At 41.2% G+C, this 20,685-nt stretch overlaps 1 protein-coding gene across 2 annotated transcripts; it reads right to left on the reverse strand.

Moving 5' to 3' along the window:
• Nucleotides 1-1,181: 1,181 nt before the first annotated feature.
• mnx2b (motor neuron and pancreas homeobox 2b) lies at nt 1,182-6,684 on the reverse strand. 2 transcript variants are annotated; one of them, XM_088991288.1, is made up of 3 exons: nt 6,041-6,684; nt 3,323-3,480; nt 1,182-2,695 (listed from the first exon to the last, which is right to left on the reverse strand). In XM_088991288.1, the coding sequence occupies exons 1-3, from the start codon at nt 6,480-6,482 to the stop codon at nt 2,267-2,269; spliced, it is 1,029 nt and encodes a 342-aa protein (XP_088847414.1). In that variant the 5' UTR covers nt 6,483-6,684; the 3' UTR covers nt 1,182-2,266. The 2 variants fall into 2 exon arrangements, with proteins under 2 accessions (XP_088847414.1, XP_088847413.1); XM_088991287.1 differs by having other exon boundaries at nt 3,323-3,483.
• Between the last annotated feature and the right edge of the window lie 14,001 nt (nt 6,685-20,685).

Consider the following 20,685-nt stretch of genomic DNA (forward strand, 5'->3'; position numbering starts at 1 on the left):
TTTAGAAAGAAAGGAGACGAAATTGGTGATAAGAATTCACGAGAAGGATGAGTTCAGATTATATTAAACCAAGTCGGGCAAACAATAATAAAGCCACATTTTCAAAGAGTTGATGCAGGAAATCTGTCATGAGCTTGTCTCATAAATCACACGATTAAATGAACTCCCATTGATGCCTGCAATGTGATGATGAATTGAAGCAGCAGATCTGCAGTTGAACTTCATATCGAGTTAGTGAATAAAATAAACCACATAAATACAAATAGACAATGAAGTGCATCACGATAAAAAATAAATAAGAGGGGTGATCTCCTTTTTCATCTAGAACTGCTTCATGTCATCACAAAGAGGGTACAGCAAGTCCTGAAGAATGAATGTCTCTCTGTGTCTTTGTTTTGTCATATTGTCTCTATGCTGTCATATTATTTGTTATTTAGTTTTTTTTTGTTCTTTTGACTTCAAGACGGCGCCGCGAGAGTGGCTGCCTTTCCAGCAGCTCATGTATTTTGTTTTTCTACTTTCATTCCTTTCATCACTTTGCTGCTGTGAAATGTAAATTTCTCCACTGTGAGACTAATAAAGGCATATCCAATCCAATCCAATCCAATCCAAATCATAATCTACATCTTAATAAGAATATTATTTTTGATATTTAAAACAGGTCATGACAAATAAACGTGATGTGATTTGACATGTGCAGTTTGTTATGTTAGTAAAAATAAAAATACTGAGATGTCCATCCATCCATCCATCCATCCATCCATCCATCCATCCATCCATCCATCCATCCATCCATCCATCCATCCATCCATTCATCCATCCAGACAAATGACGTCCAATATCCATGACATATTGTACGCTCAGTGAGCAGCGCATTTGATGTTTTCATTATATGGAGGGTCGGAAGTTGTTTTCATAATGCGGAGACATTAATTACAATTTTGATACGTAGGTTAGTCCTGCAATATGTTTGGATGACAACTGGTTCAGGGTGTCCCCCACCTACAGCCCAAAGACAGCTGGGATCGGCCCCAGCACCCCCACGATCCTTGTGAGGATCAGCGGATCGGAAAATGGATGGGTGGATGGATCTTAATGCCCAGCGCCCTTGTGACATATGAAGACCAAGTGAATCTCACTCATGTCAAATGAAATAATGTCAGTAAAAATGTTCAATTTGATCAGCTGATCAACTTTATTTCATGAGTTTTCTTACAAATGCTGTATCCTTAAGAACCCAACCCACCTGCTTACACAATATTGTATCAACGTGCATACCAAGCTAAAGTATAGCCACTATATTCTATGTTGTACAGCATCGGAACATGCTGTGTAATTTCTGAAAAGCAGATCTTTAAAATATTAACACATTGTCCACACAAGGAATGAGAAGCAATATACAGCGTTCATTTTTAAAATATTTCTGTCCCGTTGACAATGGTTCAGTCAAGTATATTTACAGCATTGAGAACATTTCTCAACACATCAACAAGTTATTATTGAATTATTGAAACCACAAACAACTGTCATAAATACATGATGATTATTTTTTTAGAACAAATCAAGTAAATTACATTCATTTCCACACAAAAAGGAGAAAATCTATAAGTCAAAAGGTGAAAGTGCAATATCACATTGAAAACGATGAAAATGCATCTAAATGTGTGATGCCAAAACCTGACACGGTTGGAAGTCGCAGCACCATTGGTTACTCTGCAAGTATCTTTTTGCGTACTTTTATAAACAATTTGTGATCCTCCATTGCATGGTCTCTGACCATCAGCGGTCAGGGAGCACCTAGATGACTTGAACGTGCGGCAATGATGATGTAAAGTATTTTGATACGTAGACATACATACAGTATGTATTTATAAGAGATAGTGGGGATGAAAATCATGGGAGAGTTTGAAACAGTCTAGAGAAAATGTCTGTGTCTCACCACATTTTCAAAGAGCCCAAGTGAAGTACCAGTTTGTTTTTGAAGGGTCATGGGTGAAATCTCAAAACATTGGGGAAAAAAATCATTTTCCCTTTTCTTGGAAGCAGTTTTTAAGGATTAATCATTCAATCATTAATACAAGAGTGACTATTAATATCTGCAGGTCATGCTTTGATCCAGACAAATATTAAGAGGGTCTTTTATGATATGTGTATATGGAAAATAAATTTTAGGGTATACAACAAATGTCCCGGTTGTTCACAATTATTGCCTCTGACTTCAAATAAGTGTCCCTGGCGTGAAATGTCCATGAAATGTCCAGTCGTCTCACATTCCCGCGACCATCTTCCTGTCTTCTCCTCCTCCTCCCCCAGCTTGCACTCCATCGAGTTCGTCTTCAGTGAAAGGGCTGTGAGAGGTGAAGTCCACATCTGCGCTGCGCCGCATGAAGTCCATGGATCTCGGCATTCCAACATGGTTCCCCATGACCACTGAAAAACCGTGTTGAGGTTCTTCTTCTTCTTCTTCTTCCTCCTCCTCTTCTTCTTCTTCCTCCTCCTCTTCTTCCATATCACCATCATCCAAAAGTAGATTGACACCGCAGTCGTCTGGATTTGCATGCTGAGACCTTTTGGCGCAGGGTTTGTGACTGGATGTTTTTCCACCAGCTTCAGATGGGCCAGAAGCACTGGTCTGCTCCTTAGCCTTCCGACTTCGCTTCCACTTCATTCTCCGATTTTGGAACCAGATCTTGACCTGATCACCAAGCCCGCAGATAACAAGTTGACATCAAAAATTGCAGTTTGTATGTGAAGACATCCACACAATTCAGTAAATGACCCCCGTGCCCCTTCAGACATTATAATCAGTACATTAAATTCATAGTATTCATTGCAGTATCTGTAGAAATTGTGCGTGAATGACAAAAAGATGACATTGAACTGAAAATGCTGAGGAGTCATCTAAAATGTTAAAATGTCGAGGGCGAGGCTTAAAATGGTTTCAATCAGATGAAGGATGTTAAAGAAGTGAGGGTTCATGTAAAACTTTTAATTTGGTAATTTTACTGTGCGCGATCGGAAACTTGGACAACGGGAATACTTCCCAACATTCCTCAAATGAGCTGAATATTAGTCATAATGCTTTGAGGTCTTTTTTTCGTTACAAATAATTGGCAATTAGTAATGTTGTACATTTCTTCCAGTTTAAATGGTGTCAATATTTTGAATGAATTGAATCAGTTAAGACATGTGCCAGTTGGGAGTGCAAGCAAACAGTGTCAGGACAAATGATAATTCGAATGATGAGAACAATTTTTGGTGTTTACGGCTTTTCAGTCGTCACACAGTGAAAATGCCAAACTCGGGATGGGCGGTGTGTTACCTGCGTTTCTGTCAACATAAGAGAGGTGGCCACTTCAAAACGTTTGGGCCTGGACAGGTACTTGTTGAGTTTAAACTGGTTCTCTAGCTCCAGCAGCTGCTGACTGGTGAAGGCAGTGCGAGGCCTTCTGCACTTGCCCAGCAGACCAGCCTGGGGGCCTGCTGAAGGAACAAAAATTACTGTCACTGTTTCAGCCATATGCAGTGCAATCAGGTCTGATACATGCAGAACAATTGAGAACTTCTTATTCTTTAATATATCACAGTATATTTTCAAACGGATGCAAAGGGCATTTTGACTTTCTTCAATATGCTAAAATGAATTCATCAAGCAGTTATTGTACATTCCTTCTAATTATGATGTATTGTTTTTTTTACATACACCACAGTTACCGTATATGAGGAAAACAACTGCTTCACCATAGCTTTGTTCAAAAAGGTCAGGCAAGGAGTGTCAGATTTTTCAGGATTTGAAGTTGGCCCTTGGCCCTCTATGAAATAGGCCGAACCATGCATTTGGGAGTTGGCCGCATCCAGAACTAAATCAAGAGACATTTATTGTAGGTTGATATTCTTCAAAATTGTGTTTCATAGTTCCACCTAAAAAAGACGTTATTGTCCTCTTACCACTTTTAAAATGAAGTAGCATTGTAGGGGTCTCAAATAGTGCTCATCAGAAACCAGAGGCCACGTTTTATTCCTAAAAAGTATATTTAATATTGAGAACCACTCTGACATTATCAACAAAATAATACAGTGGGAAAACTGTCAATTAAACATATTGCACATATAATTTAAATAAAAAATCCCTAAACACACAAATACACAAAAGGCCTTGACTATTAAACGCAAATGGATGATCTTTAAAGTGAAGTATAACTGAACTGTATTTGGACATTGATTCTTTCATGTACCACTAGAAGGAGCTCACGCACCAAGCTTTTGACAATAGCTTCTCCACTTTTGACAAATCTTCACTTTACTCTGTGATGCTAACCTCTTACTGTTGTTGTTTTCAATAGCATTGCCAGCAATGCCAAATGTCATTTCTGTTACAATATGTGGTGATTTATGCATGTAATTGTCTCTTTGTCATAGTTAGGACATACCAGCACGAAATTTCCTCTGTACTTCTTACATCGTTGAAGCACAATGTATTGAGTGGTGAATTGAATCAGTGAAGTTTTGTGAAATCTTCAGCCAAATGCCCACTCCAAAGGATTTTTTTTGCGCATGCAGGTTAGGAGGACACACAAAAAGCAGCATCGTGCGGCCGTCATTTACTGTAATGTTTTACTCCAGTTTATTGCAGGCAGGCAACACAGCAGATGCAGAAGCCAGCACACGGGCCATAAAATCACAAGCATGCCATTAACTTAATGAAAATTCAATGACGGCGTTGGGATTTTATTGATGAACTACAAAACGTGTTAGTCGTTTGTTTACTCGTTTCTTTGTCACACAGAGTTTGTTTTCTTTAATTTGTGGTTTATAGAGACAGATATGAGGCATTCTAGTAAAACGGAAAACATATGGATGTATTGGACTGGGAAAAGGAAAATAGTAGAGACTCAAATGAATTTAAGTTTAAAAAAAAGATGGTGTGCTTGCTTTGGCCTGTTTTTTTTAATCCCAACCATAATGTACCGTATCTTTGCTAACATTGAGAACAAAGGGGACAAAATGTAAATAAATAATGGCAAAAAAACAAACAAGAAAACTTTTTTTTAATGTGTTTTTGTGGAGTAGATTGAAGAACAGGCTCCTCGGAGACAACACTGCTAACAATGCTTAAAAATACAGGGCAATTACAAGGGGTCATGGTGGAGTGGCATTTTTCAAGAATGGTTTCCCAATCCTTAGGTTGGGGGTTCCATCATGAGCACTTGTGACCATACTGAGGTGTCCATGAGCTAAATATTGATTCTCATTCTTTTCTTCTTAAGGTGAATGCAAAGGCAGTGTTAAAGCGCATCACAAAGTGATGAGAAAAGTCCACAAGTGAAAACACATCATGGAGAAAATCTAAAATTTCTATTGTGGGATTTGTCAAATCAAAGTCATTTTTTGAGATGACACTGTAATCCTGTTTAACCAAAAGGCCAAATCTTAAACTTAAAAAAAATATACTGTAATAAATGGTAGTTTTAATTGTAATCAAACATTATATGTGATAAAACCTCAACATTCTAACAGTAAAAGTATTAATATTTATAATAAGTATTAATATTAGTATTAATTTAATATTTAAACGAGGCATCATGTGAAACTTTTTTTCATCCCGGTGAGCACATTTGATAAATTCAGTTCAGATATTTTCAGTTTCAGTACACTGCACCTTATATTTTAAAACACCTTTTTTCAAAGATTGATTTAAATGTATATACTTTGTATATAAATGTTATGCACAATAAAATGTTATGGAATTATTCAATAGAGTCCTTTATTTTACGAGCAGTAGTGTTACAGCGCCTTAGTAAAAATAATAGACATTCTTGCATTTAAACGTATGCCCCTTTACATGAACATTTCTGTCGTTAATGTTGGTCGTTCTTGTAGTCCTACACCCGAGAGTTTTTCAGTGCAGTTATTGTTGCTGTCAAATGTTTGAGAAGCAATGCATCGTATGTCATCACGTTGCCGATATTTGGAGAGGACGGCTATTAAAACTTGAACAAATGGAAGGGTGTCGGGTTGGAGGGTCTTGCGAAAAACTCACCGCTGTAATCGGGCAATCTTGGTATCATAATCCCCGCCCGGATCCAGTGCTCCAGTGGCACCGAGCCCGCCATGGCCGCGGCCGCCTTCAGGTGCTCCGGGTAGGCGTGAGTCAACTGCGTAAAGCCGCTGTAAGCGAAGGCGGGGTGCTGGCCGCCCAGAGCCGACAAAGGGTACACGGGTGCTGGGTAAATACCCGGGATGGCAGCCTGAGTCATGGAGGCAATTCCCGCGTGCGCGAGATTGAGAATGCTTGCTTTGGGGATCATTCTTGACGCGTGGAGCTGCGCGGCGGCCCGAGGGGAAGGCGAGTCCCCGTGGCGGCAGGCCACGGGGCTCCCGGTCGGACTGTCGCAACTCAAGCCCGGGGACACGTCTCGACTGGCCCGGTTGGGCTCGTCCGCGAGCAGGGCGTCGATGCGAAAGTTTTTCGACTTCTCCATGAAAAGTTGGAAACAAGTCAACAGGGTAGGCGGGTGCACACCTGCCGAGCGCTTTCACCGCCAACTAAGGCAATTTAACGAACGCATATGTTGCGTTGGAGGAATCCCTACCTGCAGATGGTTCTGTTTCGTCTAAAATTGTACAGATTGAGTTTATTAATTGGGCCAAACGGGATGGGGTCCGACTTTAACGTAAACGCCACATTTTTTCTCTCTCTCTCTCTCTCTCTCTCTCTCTCTCTCTCTCTCTCTCTCTCTCTCTCTCTCTCTCTCTCTCTCTCTCTCTCTCTCTCTCTCTCTCTCTCTCTCTCTCTCTCTCTCTCTCTCTCTCTCTCTCTCTCTCTCACCGCCCGTCCATCAAATACGTCTGTCAGCCATGCAGGTCTGGGTGGGAGGCGACCTGGGATTGGCTCTGACGGGCCTCTAATCAGCTAATTACCCGCTCGTGTCTCCCCCCCAACAAAGCTTTATGCATGAGTGAGGTAATGTCCAACCCTTGTCTCGCCTGCAAACACCTTCAGCTGCATCAAAGTATTGCAGGGCTACATCAGATTATTAGTCAATAAGTCCCGTGGACTTTGCATGTTCTCCCCGGGCCTCTGGTTTCCTCCCACACTCCAAAAAAAATGCATGGCAGGCAGATTGACCACTCCAAATTGTCCCTAGGTGTGAGTGTGAGAGTGACTGTTGTACGTCTTTGTGTGCCCTGCGATTGGCTGGCAACCAATTCAAGGTGTCCCCCGCCTCGTGCCGCAAGACAGCTGAGATAGGCTCCAGCAACCCCCGCGACCCGAATGAGGAATAAGCGGTACGGAAAATGGATGGATGGATGTTAGGACCCTGTTAGTTGCACTGTGGTACTGTATATAACGTAACTGGATTCAAGCTGAACTTCAAAAGTCATTGATGGGTTAAAAGTGATCGTTCGTTCCTGGTTCATGGCTCTTCAAGGTGTTCGAAGTGGGATGGTGAAATCAGCAGGAAGCCAGGTGTTGAACGGAATAGGTTATTTTAATCTTGTAGACAGCAGGGACATTGTGAGGTCGGTTGAGGAGAGACAGAATGAAAAGAGAGATATCGACGCCCTGAGAGAGCATTTATGTAAGGATGACAGGATATGATGTGACGCAATAGGATGTGACATCATGTAAAGGCTGGCATATGACGAATGAGGAAGTCCAAAACAAAACGATGCAAAAAGATGTTTAAAGATGTTCGTATAGCGAATTACCCCAACAGTCATAAAATTCAAGCACTCTCCAAGAAAGTATTTTACAATGAAAAAAAGAACAAATACAATTAATGAAACCTTCAACAAATACGTTAGCTATATGTCCCATTTCAAAATCTAAGTGTTCAGCCCATTTAGAACATGTTGAAAACTATTACCAAGAATTTGCATCCTGCATCCTCGACAACAGGGGTCGGGAACCTATGGCTCGCGAGCCACATATGGCTCTTTTGATGATTGCATATGGCTCGCCGATAAATCTAAATACATATTCTCGCTATTTTCTGTTCATTTTCTGTCCCCTCCCTCCTGCCTGCTTTTTGCGATCCGCACCCGCCATCACCACCTTGCAAAACGTGACAGGAACATTAGTCGACACGTCTACTCCTCCCACATATCTCAACTGATTCAAACCGTTTCAATTTCAAGTTACACTTGTCATGATCTGGTTGGCGACCAACGGGGGGCGCTGTCGGCCCCGCCTACACCTGCACAGGTGCTGGTCGTCCCGATCAGATTGGCGACCAGCGGGTAACGACGTCAGCCCTGCCTGCAGCCTCGCAGGTGCTGGTCGTTTGATCATTGACACTTAAAAGGACACCCGGCGCGACCATCCGGTGCCGGTTCATTGTTTGTTTGCTGCTTGGTTGCTGCATGCATCGTGTACGTGTTTGTTTAACCTTGGCGGGGTTTTACTTTTGGTCTTCTTTTGCTACTTTGTATTTTTTCCATTCAGATGATTTTGATGTTTTACATTTTGTTCCTGCTGACTTTATTTTAATACAATTTGTCAAACAACCTCCTACTCACTCCTGCCTGCTTTTTGGGATCCGCATCCGCCATCACCACCTTGCAAAACGTGACAGAATGAACCGGCCACCATCGGATCCCGCAGGTACATCGGACGTCTCATTTCCACCCTGTGCCTGGCAATGCTACGTCCACGTTAGCGCAAGCCTCGTCGAGTTTGAATTGCGTCACTCGACGAGCCGTAACGTCCACGTAAACGTCCGGCCGAGACCTCCTTCCAGGTGGCCGTCCAGGGTGACACTGGGTGACTGGCAGTGCACGCCCACGTCCAGCCACGCTGTCGTCGTGCATGACGAATTGAGTCTCATCCACGACGAGCCGTGCAACGTCCGCGTCAACGTCAGTCCGAGACCCCACTCACCGCTGGATCCCGGAGCGGCTCTGGACTGGTCTCATTCCCCCGGAGCCGGGCAGTTCACGCCCACGTCGGCGTCCGGCCGAGACCTGGTCCCATATGGCCGTACGGGGTGCCATTCTGCGCCTGGCAGTTCGACGTCCACGCAGAGCCATGCGCCTTCGCGTGAACGTGCGAGAGGGATCGCACTCACGCCCACGACGATCCGTGCCGCGTCTTCGTCCACCCCAGGCCGAGTCCCGTTCCCATCAGGCCGCCGCCCGTCGTGTGCTGGAGAGGCAGCGGTTGCCCTCTCCACCGACCGTTCCCTGGCGAGTGGACCTTTTGGGAGACTGTTGGGACTTCTGGAAGCAGCCCCTTGAAGGGGGGGTACTGTCATGATCTGGTTGGCGACCAACGGGGGGCGCTGTAGGCCCCGCCTACACCTGCACAGGTGCTGGTCGTCCCGATCAGATTGGCGACCAGCGGGTAGTGACGTCAGCCCTGCCTGCAGCCTCGCAGGTGCTGGTCGTTTAATCATTGACACTTAAAAGGACACCCGGCGCGACCATCTGGTGCCGGTTCATTGTTTGTTTGCTGCTTGGTTGCTGCATGCATCGTGTACGTGTTTGTTTAACCTTGGCGGGGTTTTACTTTTGATCTTCTTTTGCTACTTTGTATTTTTTCCATTCAGATGATTATGATGTTTTACATTTTGTTCCTGCTGACTTTATTTTAATACAATTTGTCAAACAACCTCCTACTCACTCCTGCCTGCTTTTTGGGATCCGCACCCGCCATCACCACCTTGCAAAACGTGACAACACTGTTGACATTACAACAACAAATTCTAGAATATTTCAATTTGGCTTCACATATTCAGCATTCACACATTTCTACAGAAATTACAACATATTTATTTTTATGGCTGTATTGTACTTTGCAATTATGTCGATCGAGCTGCACTTCATCAAAATTTAGGACCACTTCGAATATATTAACCTCAAAATTGCCAAACAAGGTAGCCCCCTGAAAATACAACAAAACATGTATTTAAAACGTGATTTTTTATTTGCAGATGATTAAAGATCAACAGATTTTCAGAGTCAGCATGGAGTAGCTAAGAAATACATCAAATTTATGGGGACGCAAACACCCTGAGCCACCAAAAAAATGCTGATTGGAGGACGCGGCAAAGAAAGTACACCATGTGCAGTATTTAAATCATTTATATTAATGGCTCCTTTCATTCTCACGGTCATCCAAGAAGCCATTAAAGTTTATGATCTAGCATTGCACACAGACCGTATAAAAGCATAATAACTCCACGCAAGAGGCTATAAGTTAATTAGCTTAATGTGAACTAATGCCATTTTAAACAGAAAAAAGGAGCGGGAAGCATCTCTTAAAAATGAATTTTGGAACTTGCAGATCCTGTTTGCTATTATAGGCCATCTCTCTTACTTGCCAATGTCATATTATGTAGCCTGTTATGACTTTCCAGAAATGAAATTTACTGAAAATATGAGAAGCATGCAACTTAAAGTTTTGCCACATTGTGTGGCGCCAAATTGCTGTGCATTGTCATGATTTTCATTCATTCGTTCGTTCAAGAACAGTCAACTCAATCATATGACAGCTTACGGGCCTGGCATGTTGAGTTCTAATACAGTCTGAAATATAGCACCCGTTGCATATCGAAAAATGCCCATACACGCCGCCTACGACTCTTTGAAAACCAGTGGTCGGTCGTGGATTTCATCGCTCGATCTTCAGTAGTGCTACGTCTGAATTAAACCAGACAAAAAAAATGTGGGATGATTTATGACAAGTCCACTAGCCAGGAAATAACTGAACAACCTTTCTGAGGGATGTCCATTCTCTCTTGAAAAGTCCATCTTGAAAATGGCTTTAATAGTACATCTCCAACCAAATCCATTTCTTCTCCTCCTTCAGCCATTGTGGGTTGATAAAACTGCTATTAAATCAACACAAGTTAGTTGTTTGTGCAGTTCGCTACAGAAACAGTTTGCTAGCTCTGGCCAGTATGCTCTTATCATTCGCGACTAGTGAAACTATAATTGGCTCGTGACTTGCCAATCATGGGTTGCGAAAACTGACGTTTCCAGCGCATTCCTGCAGGCCTTGAGTTGACAACTCGAAATCTGATTGGTTAAAGCAACAGTTTCTTTGACACTTATTTTATGCTTGAGGGTCTGCAGAACTGATTGTGAAGGTAGCTTTCAGACCCTGGTAACAAATGATGATTGAAATGTGATTGGTTAAATGCTTAAATACAAAAACTCAAGCAGCACAACAGTGGAAAAGTAATGAAAGGAAGCTGAAAGACATTTTGGAATTATTTAATAAGAATTCATGGACAAAATATAACTAACATCAGTCCGTGATTCAGATATTTTTAGGCCAGCAGAGAAGGCTTTGCGGGCATTGACAGTCCGCTACTGTTGAAAACTAAGATTTGTGTTTAATTGACTTTAAATGGTTTATCTGCCTATAAAATTGAATTTGTAATGTGCGTGAGGGAGGGAAATATGGATACGGGGTCAATCAAGCATGCGCACATTTTCTGGCAATGCATGTCCGCTGCGTAATGTATATGTGAATAACTGTCAGATTGCCTAGTAATACATTTTGAAAAGATCTTTCTTCTTTAATTATCGATTGACAATTTTGAGTATATTCTTGTCTTGGGTCAAAATTAATACATAATATATGATGTGTGAATGGAAAACATTTAGCACGGAAGCCAATGGTTCTGAAGTCTTATATTTCTTCTATCCATCATGATCCACGAGTGGAATTGACCTCCAGAAAATTGAAGCTTGAAGCAGATCCCCTACCCCTACCCCCCATCTCCCTATCTGCCTTTTTGCCATCGTAAACTTCCGTCTCTTGTCCTCTGCTCTCTATCAGCAGATTACCTCCTTGCTCAAACATTGGTAATTTGCCCCAAAGAATTCGGTGTGCCTCGCAACGTCTTTTTCTCCATTGGCCTCATTGGCTTGCTTTTACGATATGAAAGCCATTTGAATGGTCTGAGAAAGGTGACATCTTTCACCGGCCTGTCAACAACAGCCCCCAAATTAAATTGAATCAGAGGCTGCAGGGGCAGGCACCCCTTCTTCCAGTGTCAATTGCTTTTCCCAACAATGGCTTGACCCGATGGCTCATCAAATATCATAAATCTCTCTCTCTCTCTCCCTCATTTTTTGATCAGTTTTATCCTCACAAGGTTCACCGGGCAAAGAGAACAAAGCGAAAATGTGATCAAATCGATGGAAATTGGTTGAACGTTTTAATTTTATCCTAAATTAGTGATGGTATAATTTGCGTGATCGATAAATGATACCAATGATTGGAGCCACAAAATATGGCATTACAGTAAACACAAACTCACTCAGTGCATCGTCGTTCTGTGTTGCCATTGTGTATATGTGAGCTTTAAAGCTAATCTAGTCCTGCCTTGATGCCTTCAACGTCTAATCACAAAATCGCAGCGTTTGTGGAGTTCGTATCTATCTATTTATTTATTCATTTATTTATGGTAAGAAGTCATTAAAAAACAATAAAAATAGTCATAGTATTTTGGGCTAATTTTACCTTCTCCATAAATCCGAATTAGCTTTCATCACTCAGCGAGTTACATGAACTCGTCTGTCTACCCCCTCAGCCTTGATTTGCGTGTCAAAAAACTAAAATAGTCCAACTGGTTCTAAATGATAGGAAACGGATTTAGTTGTGAACCCTCTCAGAGGTCAGTCAACTAGAATGCCGTAACACACATTTATCATCATCATCAAACATGGCTTTGCACCCTTTCACTCGGAGCTTCATTTTGACAGCCTAAATCCCTCATTACATGCTTTTGTTCCACTTTCACACATGCCCTCTTGAACTCTCCGCACCACTCCGTCGACGGGCGCACACCTTTCTCACCGTGAGAACACGATCGGTTCAAAGAGTCACGCCGGCCCTCCAAAGCGGCGGTTTATCAAAGAGTTATGGGTCAGTAAACCTTGCCGCCAACAGAAGTTAACTGAAATATTACAGTGCCTATCAGCAATTACAGGCTGATTTTTCAATCATTACCGCGGCAAGGAGATAATGTGACCTGCCCGAGGACTGATCCTGATTTGCTCTCCAACTGTCTGACTTCCAGCTGCTGGCCTTGTGAGCACATTATTGATCACAATTGCTAATATATTGAAATTATCCTTTGAATAGAAAGACAAAAGAGGGGGAGTTTGAACCCACCCTTACCCACATCCTTCCGATTTTTTTTTTTTTTTTTTACAATTTACTTACTCCTCATTAGGGTCACCGGAGGAGCCTATGCCTTCGGACATTAGGCTTGGGACCCCCTGAATTGGTTGCCAGCCAATAACAGGGCACACAGACAAACTTTTCTGTGTGAGAGATTTCTCCCCAATGTTGCCTCAAAAAGGCAGAAATAAATTCGTTAATCGATTGCAAACATGTATGCTTTCCTCTTCAGAACTATTTGAATCATATTCATAACTGAATGAGTAACAAGAAAGCATATTATCCGAATCTGAAGCCATTGTTTTGATTTTTCAGCAATGCAAGACGTCTTGGCGTGACGTCACGAACAGGGGGCGGGACTTTCTGAAAATGCCCAATTCGCGGCTCAATTTTTTTTGCAGATTTTGGACACTTTAAGTCATTTTTATTGGTATTTTGCATTTGACTAAAATATACAGCGTGTTTTGGGTATTTTAGATGCTATAAAAGGTTTTTCTGATGTCAGTTAAAAAACAAAAAAGTGACATCGGTTGTCCTTTAAAGTGCATTAAAACCTTTGCAGGTGAACCTCGTGACCTTCTGAAAGCTTTTGAATGCACATGTCCAACAGTTTCAGTAGTTTTTGCACAAGTTGCGGTTCTCCTGTGAAGAGCTTAATGGCAAATGTCAAAACACGCACTTAACTCATTCACTGCCATTCCCAAATTTGTTTGGGTTTTGTTTTTTCTTGCTGGAGGGAGGGCGTGCTGATAAAGCACTGGTCAGACCTCTGGCAATGTTTTTCCCTCCCGCAAGTTGGCAGAATTTGATTTTTGTACTGCCGCCCTCATTTCAAGCTCAGATAACTCCAGACCCATATAACTTTTTTATGTAGTCTAAAAGTAAATATTCTGTGGGCCCTGGAATTCGAGTGACAATGACAAAAACCCTGGCACTGGAGTGGACATATTTTTGCACATCGTCTGGCAGTGAAGTAGTTAAATCTTGAATCGGAAGGGAAATGTCCTGATTCTGTTAGAGTAGTTTAGACCAGTGTTTTTCAACCTTTTTTGAACCAGGGCACGTTTTTTTACATTGGATTTTTTTTGCGGCACTCCATGAATCATCTCACAGGAAAGAGGCAATCTTTGACATGTTGCCACATTGACAAATATTAAATTAACCTCCCAGTCTTTTCAGCACGGACACAGGATAATGACATAATATTGGCAGAAAATGATTAATAAATGTTAGTAAAATTTTACATTTGAAAAAGGGGCATTGGATAGTTTCTTCCAGCACACCTGACGATCTCTTCACGGCACACTAGCGTGCCGCGCCACAGTGGTTGAGAATCACTGGTTTAGACAACATCAGAGCAAGACAACACCAAAGAATTGATCAACAGATCATTGTGGTGCTTCAAGCAGGATGTTTTCAGACAGAGATAGCCACTGGACTGAAAGTGTCACAGAGTGTCAACGATATTTGAGACATCGAGAGCGCTACGCATTAGGCACTATTGTCACCAGACAAGCTTTTGGTGGTGGTGGTGTTACATTGTGGTAGGTGTGTCCAGTCGGTGCAGAACTGTTCTACGCTTTGTGAATGGTACAGTGAGGTGACAAATGGGGGTCCCCTGTACATTACCCCCCCACCAAAAAAAAAAAAAATTAAAAAAAAAATCTTTTATTCAAGCCAGCAATGGAACATTCAACACACCACTGAATGATTCAGACTGCAGCTTTCCCCGAGAAGGCCTGCACCACATCACACAATCATTTGGACCGCGGGTGTGACAAATGAAGCGAGTGCACAATGGGCTTCCTGTGCAGCGACAAGCAGATCGCCCTCCTCTGGGTAATTAGTCTAATTTCAGGGAAGTTAAAGGGAGGCCATAAATCAGCCTGCTTTCAGTCAGACCTTGAGTTCAAAATTAATGTTGTCTCATTAAGAAGATAACGGTAATATAGTTCTTTTCCAACTCCTTACACCATTATTTATTAACCAATATTGAGCTTTGCCATATAAAATCCAGCCTTGCTTCACAGTCACATCACCTAAATCAGGAAGAACTCAGCAAGGGTGGGAAACTATCTCCCTTCAGGCAAAGGAAACATGGAAGTAATTCACACAAAGTAAAATTAACTCATTCACTGCCACACAAATGTGCAAAAATGTGTCCACTCCATTGGCAGGGTTTTTGTCATTTCCATTTAACTTCCAGGACCCACAGAATATTGAGTTTTAGGAATACATAAACATTTGATGCAGTTTAAGAAACCTTAGACCACATGTGTCAAAGTCAAGGCCCGCGGGCCAAATCCGGCCCACCACATCATTTTTTTCGGCCCGCGAAAGCAAATCAAACTTGTTGATTGCTAAAATCTGAGCCAAAATTTCATATTTTTGGATGTCAACCACAATAAAAGTCATTATTCTTGACTTCAGATTTGAAAACGAGTTATTCATTAATTTGCTGTGTGCTCTATATGTAATATTTGAAGGGATTTAAACATTCTAATGGTTTCCTCAAATTCATAACAGCCCTCGAGAGGAAACCATAACTACAATGTGGCCCGCGGCAAAAAATGACTTTGACACCCTTGCCTTAGACGCTCTTCTTTCATCACAAAAAAAAGAGTTAATTCTAAGTTATATGAGTCTGGAGTTATCTCAGCTTGAAATGGGTGCAGATGTACAAAATATAATACATATTGATTCTATATAGCGCTTTAACAACAACGGAAGCTGCAACAAAGCGCTAACATGGACAAAAGGCAAATGCTGCTCCCTGGTGTAAGGGGAAAACATTGCCAGAGGTCTTACCAGCGCTTTATCGGCACCCCCCGCAATAAAAACCCAAACCCAAACAAATTCGGGAATAGCGCTCCATGTCACACTTTTCAATTCCCGAATAAATTCGGGAATGGCGGCGCATGAGTTAAGGACAGGGGTATGTTGATTTCCATGTGTATCAACTTAGAAGTTATTCAAGTTACAAACAGTCACTTGGTCATATTTTAACTTTGTGTTTGGGAGAGTATAGAATATGGGCATATGCTGTTTATTGAAAAGTCTCAACTCCTTTCAGTGCACGTTCACTTCAGAGTGCAGGAGTCCAGGATTTGATTCCGACGCCGGCCTTGCACGTTCTCCCTAGGTCTGTGTGGATTTTATTCGGGAACTCCTGTTCTTCTCCTATATTCCAAAATGTGCATTGCAGATTAGTGGAACATTCTAAAGTGGCCTAGGTGTGAGTGCGAGCCCAAAGACAGCTGGTATCAGCTGCAGCACACCTGTGACCCTTGTGAGGAAAAGTGGGTTAGGAAATGGATGGATGGATAGATATCTCCATGTGTCGTTGCATCATTTGGTCAATCCATTGCGAAAAGGCTTACCGCACATCAATGTATAGGCTATTTAGTGTCTGCAATAAAATAGTAAAGATGCTGATAGTGTTGTGGTAGACTTGCTTGACCTGTGTCCTGGGAGATCCGTTCCCACTCAGCGACGGAGTGGGTGTGAATGGTTGTTTGTCTCTCCTTGCGACCCTGTTTAGGGTAAGAGGTGTGAAAAAAACGGAAGGAAGGACTCAGCTGGGACACGCAAAGGCTCAATCGGGTTCTTTTAACCCTCATTATGGTGAGAAAATAAAATCACATCAGCAACAACTGTTTCTAAGATGTTATAAACATGCTTGAAAAGAGAGACAACATATTTTCTATCCCATTGGGATCATTTAGAACTGTTTTGAAGAAAGCAAAAGGAAAGCTTATCCAGTGATTTAGTCAACACAAAAATGCAAACGGGTAAAATTGACCCCTCAACATAATATCAAGTGTACTTTGCTGTTTAGCATTTATTTTCCAGGTAAATTCATTTGAGATAAAAATTAGCTTCAAGCTTTGATTTTGAAGAATTGTACACTCTTTGCAAACGAAACTTGAGTTTCTATCTCAAGTTTGGAAAAATTGAAAAAAAATCACATTCATGACAATGATATATCCTATTTTTGGGGTCAGGACTCTCAAATCACCAAATCTCATCTAAATTCCAATTCGCTTGTTTAAATGAATGTAATGTTTGTTCTCTTTATTTGGATGTTCATTTCTTTGCTTCTGGTCCATAAGTGTTAGCGAATGGATTGATAGGTGACACAAAAGTAAAGAAAAGTTGAAACAAATGACATAAATTGAAACAGAAAAACATGGCAGCAGTTTTTTAGCTTATCTCAAATGGGGAATTCCAACTATGTGAATTATTTCAACTACAGCTCACCTGTTTATTTTTTACACCTTGAAACAAAAGCTTCCTTTCAATATTACCCAGTTACAATGTGTGTTTATGATGATTTAATAGGCCCTTCCATCTAACTGCCCCGCTTTACTGCAACGTTCACAACGGCCCCATTGTGCATTGACGTGGGAGATAGCTTATCGGTTACAACCAAGCATCATTACTTTCGCCCTGTTATCTCTCTCTTTGTCTTTACAGAGCATTATCTGGCCACTTACAAGAATATTCAGCACCGTCAAGCGCTTTGAACATTTACACCTGGTGGACAGTTGCGCTTCTTGATTGTTCTTGTAGTGAAACCTTTTTTTTTCAACCGTATGAGGCACTTTTCAGAATATTCTGCCCATCCAATCAAATTTTAAACAATCAATACAAATACAGTTTTGTAATCAGAGGACAATAAAAACAAAAAAAAATATTAAAAGGAGTGTTAGAAACAAAAACAAATGTGCGCAAAAGCTCAAAAAAGATAATTTGAAATGTTGGTAGTTAAGCAAGAAACAAAGTCAATGCACTCACTCGGAGCAGAAACAAACCATTTCTGAAACCTTGGATGACATCGGCCAAAGGGAACATTTTATATCGAGACTTACCATTAACTCAATCACTGTCATACCCAAATTTATTTGGGAATTGAAAAGCATGACATGGAGCGCCATTCCCGAATTTGTTCATGTAATGGTTTTTCTTGTGGAGAGAGTGGGGGCTGATAAAGCACTGGTCAGACCTCTGGCAATGTTTTCCCTCCCACGAGGGAGCAGCATTTGCCTTTTGTACAGCCGCCCCCATTTCAAGCTCAGATAACTCCAGACCCATATAACTTAGGAATTAACTCCTTTTTTCTGATGAAGGAAGAGAGTCTAAGGTGTTTTACGCTGCATTGAATGTTTATGTAGTCCTAAAAGTTAATATTCTGTGGGTCCTGGAATTAGAGTGACAATGACAAAAACCCGGGCACTGGAGTGGACGCATTTTTGCACATCGTCTGGCAGTGACTAAGTTAACTTACCATAAGCTTTAGGAACCCTGAAAATCGATTGGTCATACGATTTAAAATAACAAATAGCTCGTAAATGGCTTTCTCTTTTGCCCTTTCCTTTTGAAAATAAAATGTGTCGAGATGTCTTTTAAATCTGCTTTTTTTTAATATGATTTTGTTATATGATGTCAACATTGTTGAAATGTTTTGTTTAATCACAGACCGATTTAATATAGTTGTAATTCTAATTTAAATCTGTATTTCTTAACATGCATACAACCCTTTTACAAAGTTTATTTATCAATGCGTTTATCACTAACCATGTGTAGCCAAGTACTGTATGTAAACACGCTTGAGTCTAACTGAATTAGAAATACGTATATAAGGTAGCATCTATTTGTAAAACCTGAAATATCAAGACTTATGTTTGAGCTGAAAATGTTGATGCCAAGTGCGTAAAGAGCCATGCAGACGAGGAAACTAATTCAATTACGTCAAAGGCTAATCTTTTAGGCAAATTAATCTTTCGTCGTTTTTTCGTTTTGTTTTTATGTTCAGTAAAGTGCCACCTGCCGTCTCCTAATTTCGATTTGGAACGAGTCAATGTCCCCAAACTGTGTCGGAATGGATTTGTCACTTAACATTGTCAACGGATTGATGAAGCCCCATCCGCATTTGTGAATTTAGGACATTGTAGCAGATACAAATCACAGCCAAGTGGTGTTTTTTTTTAACACCTCTCATTTGATCAAAATGTCGCTCGGGGTGTGACAAAGTGAGTTGGGGCCTCTGCAACATGGCTCGTGCCCTTGAAATTATACCAGAAGAAGAGCAAAAGAAATATCTTTAGCAAATTTTGGTGACAGGATGAACAACATCGTACAAATCTCTGACAAGCATTTCGGCCTTTCGTGCATATATCAAAGTGGAAATATTTTGCAGTTATTGGTAACGTTTTAGTTTGAAGCACAAGTAACATTGGCTTTGGGGTTGTAAGAAAAATGTAACCCATTATGGTGGCACTATGACCTCTTCCTTATTCCCCTGTGTATTTTTTATTATATTTGTTCTATTTATGGCTGCAAGGGGAAGCGAGGTCAGAGTCGGCAACACACCGTGTTAGTGTGCTAATTGGTTAGAAGATCCATCCCCTTCTCCTTATAAACATCATCCAGTTGAGTTCTCGTCAGCCTGTGATGTACAAAAGGTCATTTTTGTATGGTGATTTTTGTTAGATGGCCAAAAGTCTTCAATGCTGACCTTAAAATTCACCACCAGCCATTTAAGATCTTCATTAAAAAAAAATAAAAAAATGAATCTTGTCTGAATTCGTAAAGGGCATCCATATATGTATGGATTGGTCTGTGTGTGTGCGTGTGTGTGTGCGTGTGTGTGTGTGTGTGTGTGCATGTGTGTGTGTGCATGTGTGTGTGTGTGTGTGTGTGTGTGCGTGTGTGTGTGTGCGCGCGTGTGCGCGTGTGTGTCAGAATGGTCTTGTTCATTTTTTTCAATTTATCAACTGATGTTTTTAGTGCCAAAGAGATGAGAATTGTGTCCATATCTTGAGAACATTGAGACAATAAAAGACTATATAGAACTAAATTATGATTAAAAAAAATCTTGAACATGCATATTCATGAGTGTGGATTTATTATTTGGCTCATTTCTTCATTGGAATGCTTCTATATACATGCCACTGCTGGGATTTAAGGCCAGAGTTACTTTGGCAACGTGACGAATGAAACTTGATATTCTATGTGTACACATTATGCTTGCTTCTCCAATTAAAAGGATCAGAACGAAGTGAATGCTAATGCCAATATTGGAAAACGTCATTCAATTTACAGTTAAAGTCCTTCGCCGTCCCCCCTTGTGTTTCACCCTCCCTAGGCCGGTGCCTGTGTCACAGGCCTGACAAAGCAGCATTATGGATATAAATTGTTCCATTAGATGCAGTGTGTTTTGTCATCAGGCCAACTACGCCGGGTTATTAATGGACATGGCCTTCGCTTTGATTAAGTCTCAAGATTTATGTAAAAATACATAGCGAGATTTTCTTCATTGAGATCAACATGCATGCGGCGACCTTATGAATGTCACGAAACATCAACACATTGTGACCAAATTGGCTGTACAATGGATATTCTTGATGTGCTTTTGGCAACTTGCAGACAATTTAAAGTGAACATCTGCCATATGATGCCTTTATTCCTTTGAGTCCCAGCTTTATCGTGGATTTTTTATAATAAAAAAAATGGATTTGTACAGCATACCGAGAACTTCAATA

Source organism: Hippocampus bargibanti, linkage group LG03 (genome assembly GCF_051943395.1).
Source record: "Hippocampus bargibanti isolate YZ-2025 linkage group LG03, ASM5194339v1, whole genome shotgun sequence".
Classification (NCBI taxonomy): Eukaryota; Metazoa; Chordata; class Actinopteri; order Syngnathiformes; family Syngnathidae; genus Hippocampus; species Hippocampus bargibanti.